This window comes from Ctenocephalides felis, unplaced genomic scaffold (assembly GCF_003426905.1).
Source record: "Ctenocephalides felis isolate EL2017-DRISC unplaced genomic scaffold, ASM342690v1 CF-g0.4_SCAFFOLD_00845, whole genome shotgun sequence".
In the NCBI taxonomy this organism is placed as follows: domain Eukaryota; kingdom Metazoa; phylum Arthropoda; class Insecta; order Siphonaptera; family Pulicidae; genus Ctenocephalides; species Ctenocephalides felis.
In genome coordinates this window covers 17,035,464-17,042,665 of record NW_020536999.1, presented here as the reverse complement: position 1 = coordinate 17,042,665, position 7,202 = coordinate 17,035,464, and the positions used below count along the sequence as shown (strand labels likewise).

The following is a 7,202-nucleotide window of genomic DNA, read 5'->3' as shown; positions in this document are numbered from 1 at the left end:
CATTCCGAGTGGACGCCTGGCGGGTCCAGTTGTCTTCTCAAGAATTACTGAACACGATGTCGCAAGAATTTACTGAACACGATGTCGCAGGAACCTAAAAAGATTTTTCCGAGATCTACCAGAACCTTTGTTGACTATCAAATTGTCGCCATATTTCCTGAAAGCTTCAGGTAATAAAAAATAATAGCAAACAAAGTGTTTGTTTTAGAAATAAAATTCAGTTAAAAACTGTAAGGGCAAGAGTTTCACCCAACTCAAGTTGATTGTTAGTTATACTTAATATCAGTTAATCATATTACTTATAATTGTCATTTTTAATATTATTATTTCATTTTTTTTTTGTAGCTAAAAAAGACTCACAAGAAAAGCTGACGTACTATAAAAAGTATTTGGCTTTGTTACCCATGATTAATGCAGCCACTTTGAAAAAACTCGTTGGACATTTGCACTTTATACAGAGTCAGCAGAGCAAAAATTTAATGACTGTGGATAATTTGGCGGCAATTTGGGGGCCCACTTTACTTAAAAGCCAGGTATCAATGTATATAATATAGAATCAAAATTTTAAAATAATAAAATCGAGTAAAGCTAGAAATTATAGAAAATTTGCGTTAAACTTTACTAAAACAATAAATAGAAGTACAAGAATCTCTTGGAAGATAAAATAAAAATAAAATCTTTAGAAACTTTGAAGATAAATAACTAAACTAGATAAAATAGTACTGTTGTTTTTTAGTACTTTTGATTATTTATTATTATAAAAATTAATTTACAGGTTGGTCTATCTGAATATTCTACTGTTGAATACACCGTGATTGTCGACTTAATAACAATGTACAGACAATTGTATGAGTTAACAGATGATGATTTAAATAAAGAAAGTCTTATGTTGACTGTATTGATGAGGTAAATGATTTTTCAAATTATTAATAATTAAATTATTAAATTTTGCGTGCATGATCAAATCTACAGAACATTACATTATTGAACCATGTCAATCATTCATCGTTCGTTTTTATATTTGAAGGTATCATAGTGCTGCTAATAGTATTGCTCCGATTAAACCTTCAGGAGATATCAGGATGTGGATTCAGCTTGAGAATGCTACTAAAGATTGTGTGCCAATATCGGTAAGTAAACTGTTACAGTTTTAAGTTTTTTGTCATAAAATATGAAACTTATTTCTTTTAATTTTAGGTAACTCCTCAAATGACTGCCAATGATATTTGTTACGCTATGAGCAGTAAAATGGGTATAAATGGTCACGAATTAATTGTTGAAGAAAATGTTCTGCAAGGACAACTAAAGCGTCCTATGCATTTTAGTGAAAGCATTTTGGAAACAGTGCTCAGGTAAGTTACATTTATATTTCCAGAACTTATTCTTGTCTTTAAACAGAAATATGGATGTGTTTTTATTATTTTAGGTGGGGATATTGGAATGATGAGGATAGAAAAGATAATATTTTAGTCGTAAGAAAAGATAACTTCTTTAGAGAAGTAGCACCGTTTTCCTGCGCACCTTGCACCATGTCTGGTGAATTAAAGTTCGCAGACACGAAGAGCAAAAGTTTCAAAGTTCAAACATTCGATTACAATCAAGCAAAATTGACATATTACAAAGATAAAAGTGTAAGTAAATATTTGTTTGAATAATGATATATGTTTATCACATTTTTAATATTGCATAATTGTGTGTTTTAGGGTGCGAATAGAGTTTGCGAATGGAAAATAGAAGAAATTGTTTGGTATCTAGGATTTGAAACAAAAAGAAACCCACAGTCTTTATGGGCAGTCACTTTTGTACCTAGGATAAATAAACCCAAAAGGTAAAATTAGTTTACAGAACATCTAATAAAACACAGGGCGCAATAAAATGGAAATAATATAGGAAATAATAAAGAATCAATAAGATAAGACTTTTGAAAAATTTAATATGAGTGTATTCCGAATCACTTCATTTTAAATTCATGCTATGTGATGTATTATTTGTTTTCATACTATTTATCTTTTTATTTTTTCAGGTCGAAAGACAATCCATTTTTTGGTTGCACGATTGCTGGTTCCAACACTCGTGATATGTTGAAATGGCTTGGAGTCATGCTTTGTTCAGAATATCCTCGTGGAGTTATAGCTCCTGCAAGACTTTTATTGGAATGAACTTTAAACTGGTGAAAAGTATACAAAAGACTGATATTTGACTTTACTTTGATGTACCAAGTAGTCATTAGAGGTAATGTGATTAGAAATAATTTTATATTTGTTATAAAATATATTGAAATCATGGTAAGTTTATTAATAAGAATATTAGGAATGATTAATTTCGAGAAGGCCATCACCATTATGACTTATATTTGTCTTCGCATATGCAAAATGTATATATAAAGGCATTTAAGCCTAATTATAATTGCTGACAAAGATAATAATATTTACAATTGTTCTGATGACAATAGCACTGATGATGTATGGGAAAATAAATGCAAAGGTAAGGCTGTTTAATTTTCCTTCATTTAAAATTTGTTGACCAGAGTACAGAATTTTATATTAAAAATATATTATGCATAATACACTTTAGTATTCATTAATACTAAGTATTATAATACTTTGTGTTTAAATGTAGTTATGGTATGCGATGTAATATATATAATATAATATAGCAACATAACATTTTAACTTTTATTGTAAACTGACTTAACATTTTAAATTTTATTTGTTATTTTTTTTATTTTATCAAGATTGTGAAAATTAGTAAAAATTAGAAACGAGGATATATCTACATATTTAACAATTTTTATTCTAGCAATTTTATGAATGTTTATAATTTTATGAGTGTAGTTTTGAAAAACATAAAAAAATGAATGTGATATTGTAAAATATGTGATCTAAAATAAACTAGTTCATTTGATTTTTAACTGAAAAGGATTGAATTAACTAAAATATCTATAACTATCAATATACGAAATTGTAAATATATGAAAACTGATTATGTATAAGAATTACTTGCCATTGTGTACGAAAACATTGCAAAATGTTACCAGCATGTTTGTACAGATGAATTATATTTTAAAATGTAATTGTAATTGTGATGAATCAACATATATTTATTGATGAGGCTTATAGAATTGTACATACATGTGCAGAATTATTTTAATTAAATAAAAATATATATTTATAATACAAAGGATTTACGGGTGTTTTTATAGCTTTATTTTAATTGAAGAACTTGTAAATCATTACTTATATAAAATATAAAATTCATAACCATAAGACATGCACCGAATATATTGTATTAATCGATTGTTACTTTTCATTCAATAATGTATAGTATTTACGGAGATATTCTAGTGTAGAAACTTAACAAAATCGTTTTTTACTTTGTTGCATATTTGCAAAAAAGTTTAATTATTTAAGAATATGTGCCGGAGAGGATACTTTAAAATTGAATTTTTTTTTCATGTTTGTACTGTTGTAACGTTGCTAAATAAGTTATAGAGAAAATGATAGTCAAAAAATAGATTTTCCTTGTTAAATTAATATATTAAGTCGATTTTTTACCCATATCAGAAAGTTCAAGCAACTTACCTTAAGGGAAAATGCCATTTACACAATTTTTTTTTCATAAGGTGGAATATTTTATTTAAGCCATCATTATTAATATATTACTATCAATTGTGGGTTTTATAATTTCCTAAATATAATAAAATAATAGTTAATAGAGTTGTTTTAATCACACATGACAGTTGTCATGTTTATTTATCTATGACAGTTCTCAACAATTGGTTCCTAGCTTGGATAATCCAGGATAAGTGTTACAATATGAAGTAGGTTGTAGATGGCCACATTATTTTTCTATATTATCACTAAAATACTTTCAATAAAATACATTTAGCATAATTAAAATATAATTTAATAATTAGGACACTTTTTATAAATATATGGTTTTATTAATAAATGATATACAATCAAACAAATTAAGAAATTTCTAGTAACTTTTTTGACAATTGTTCACACATGTCTTGTGGAGTCGTTTGACACCTGTCAATTTATATTTGTAACAGTGACAGATGGCAACACTGTTTCTTAAAATTATCTCCATAAAAACATTTAGTAATTTTCAGTGACATTTATAATAGTGATATAATAATAAATATTTAAATTATAATAAATAGCAGTATGAGTTTATGTGGTATCAATTACTAAAGATTTGTTAAAGATTTCATAAATTTTGCTATCGTTTTTAGAGTCCAAATGCAAAACTTTATTTGACACTTGTTGCACACATGTCTCATGGTTGACATTGGAATCTATCAATAAATATTTATTAAATAATGTGATGTAAATACTCTGTGTATTTTTGTAAACATAATTCTTTTACCAAGTGCTTTATTTCTTTCCACCATGATGTTAAATCACAATCGAGCTCTATCAATTGGACCAGCAAATGAAAACATTGATGTATCTGATACCTCAAATTTTCCAATAAGAATATTAGGAACCAGGACTATTAATACAATATCACATTTACTAAATCCAAGAAAAATATTTACAACTGATGAAGGTATTCCCAGGGACTGGAGAGGCTTGGCCCATTGTCTGGACGTACCAGGAGAATTTCTTTCGTCTTATTCTAGTAGGCCTGACCCTACAGCCACGATATTAGCAAATCAAGGAAGAAATATTACTATAAAACGATTGCATGATGTTTTAGCGAGGCTGGATCGGTGGGACATTATTGATGATATTAAGGAGTTTGTCGGTAAGTGTTTGATAAGGATTTAGAATTATCAATTGTTTTGCATGAACTGTTTGATTTTTGTATAAGATTGATATTTATGTTATTGCTATGAATTTGTAATTATAGGCTTGTACTATTTTTGTATTTATTATATATGTTTCAGTGTTGTATTTGCCGCCAGTAAAGCATTTACATTATTGCACTTTTATATATACCAAGTAATTATATTTATGTAACTTACCTATTTTTTTCTTGAAGTATTTTTTTTCAAATGCACCCCTACCTAGTAAAGGATTTGGGGCTAAAATATCAGCTAGATATTATACGAAAATATATCAACAAACATTCACATTTAAGCTCTTACTATCGAATTGACTTAAAAAATCAAAAACTGTTCGAAAGATATTAGTTGGGAATGATACTGATTAGTCTTAGGTGAAAATCTACTGAGTCGTTTTCTTGTAATTAACTGTTAAAAAAAAATTCAAGCCGATTTTTATGGAACTTTTTTTGGCGATATATATCATGGTTTTATAGAATTTACTGAAATATTATGGCCTTACAACAAGTAGTCTAATTTTAAAAATTCATCAAAGTTTGAGAAAATGAGTAGTTTTTTGACATCTTTTATAATTAAAGTTAAGTTAAAATTAAGTATTTGGTCTAATTGAACATACTAAACCATTGAAATCCTACGGAAACTGGTTCAATTATAAAAATTGTTAATTTTTGAAAATTTGCTTTTATAAAATACTCCGGGTTAACATGTTCGTTCGTTTTGAATGTTGTGTAATAAATCCACTCAGAATACTTTTCATCACTCATAAATTAATTTATTTTTTATTGATTAGATCGATTATTTACACATATCGCGAAATTAATGTATCTTGCCCCAAAGCAAAATACCAATACCAACTAGTTATTTATAGTAATAATTAGCTTATTTGTACTTATTTATTTAATCTTGCATTGATTTTATACGTTTTATTAATTTGCATGCTTAAAGTATTTTATTTTTACAACAAAAGAAGGAGATGTTAGACGGCATTTATTGCAAATTGATTCAAATCCATGTGAGATTGAGGAAAATGTCTTTGAACCTCACAATATACAAAATGATCAATTATGCATTGAAATGAACTCCTATGATGCTTTTGTTCTGCATGCTGAAGACGATGAACATTTTGCCAGAGAAGTTGTTTCCCAAATGAGTGCCAGGGGTTTAACAGTAATATCGTAGTTATTAAAAGTCAAGATAATTATATATCTTTGTTAGTGAATTATATTTAAATTGTTTTAGTTATGTACAAAAGATGATTTGGTTGGCGGTCAGTTTGAACATGAAGCTGTGATGAATCTTATTGCAGAACGATGTAATAGATTAGTGGTGATTGTATCACCAGCATTTTTTGAAAGTGCTGCAAATACATTTTTTACAAATTTTGCTCAAGCTATAGCTATTGGTGAGCACTTTTTAAGAATGAAATATTTAGTACAGAATATTCTGTAAATTTTATTCTAATTTTACAGAACAAAGAAAGAGAAAGATAATACCTTGCGTATTTAAACAATGTCCAAAACTTCCATATAATTTGAGTATTTACTACAGGCTAGATTTTGAAAGATTTAATAGATTGGGTAACTTCTGGGATAAACTAACTGAATCTATACAAGGCAGACAGTGCGCTAGAAACAGGACACAATCCAAGTATGCAGATTTTGTTTGCCACCAAATTTATTAAATGGTAATAACATTTTATCATTTTAGTGTTGTGATAAGAGAAATTGAACAAACACCAAATAAAGGTATGACTATAGCACACTCCCTACCAAATAATTTATCAGCATACCCTCAGCTATGTGGAGCTACTTCCACTGACTCAAATCAAAAACAAGAAAAACATCTGGTCGAAGATTCATTACCTAATCTTCCTTCTTTAGATAATTTAAGTGATTTGAATTCGACAAGTTCACAGGATTTACTGACAAAACCCTCTGAAAAATCTAAAAAACAGAAATGGTTGAAAAAAATGGTAAATAATATTAGTATCTCAAAGAAGGATAAAAAGAAAATTGCTGTTGTACTTTAAGCATATGTCTTTAATTTTAATTTGTATTATATATCTCTGTATTTTTACCAATATGTGTATATTTATAAATAAATTGTATCTTAAATTAATTAATCTATATTTTTATATGCAATCACTTGTTTAAGATAAGTTTTCAATATTTTTTAAAAAGTATTTTTTCAGCATTATTTATACTGAATTTATTAAATAATAATTTTCTGTTTGTTTCGTTTAATTGAAAAGATAAATTTTGGTACTATGTTCAATGAAGTGATGACCAATAATTTTGATCATAAAAATATATCTTCTGGAAGGTTATGCAGTTTTTATGAATTTTGTGTTTTACCACTTTAGTGACAATATTTACATTCTTAACTCTTCTGAGAATTGTTTCTGAGT

At 27.5% G+C, this 7,202-nt stretch overlaps 2 protein-coding genes across 2 annotated transcripts; both read left to right on the top strand.

The window, feature by feature from the left end:
* Window positions 1-101: 101 nt before the first annotated feature.
* On the top strand, window positions 102-2,684 carry LOC113374568 (arf-GAP with Rho-GAP domain, ANK repeat and PH domain-containing protein 2-like). Its single transcript, XM_026614552.1, has 8 exons — window positions 102-170; window positions 346-533; window positions 776-906; window positions 1,028-1,130; window positions 1,198-1,352; window positions 1,427-1,631; window positions 1,704-1,828; window positions 2,024-2,684. The coding sequence occupies exons 2-8, from the start codon at window positions 405-407 to the stop codon at window positions 2,157-2,159; spliced, it is 984 nt and encodes a 327-aa protein (XP_026470337.1). The 5' UTR covers window positions 102-170; window positions 346-404; the 3' UTR covers window positions 2,160-2,684.
* A 1,498-nt stretch (window positions 2,685-4,182) lies between these two features.
* LOC113379348 (myeloid differentiation primary response protein MyD88) lies at window positions 4,183-6,824 on the top strand. Its single transcript, XM_026619531.1, has 5 exons — window positions 4,183-4,755; window positions 5,763-5,962; window positions 6,035-6,197; window positions 6,265-6,442; window positions 6,503-6,824. Exons 1-5 carry the CDS (start codon window positions 4,398-4,400, stop codon window positions 6,822-6,824), a joined length of 1,221 nt encoding a protein of 406 aa, XP_026475316.1. The 5' UTR covers window positions 4,183-4,397.
* Window positions 6,825-7,202: the final 378 nt, after the last annotated feature.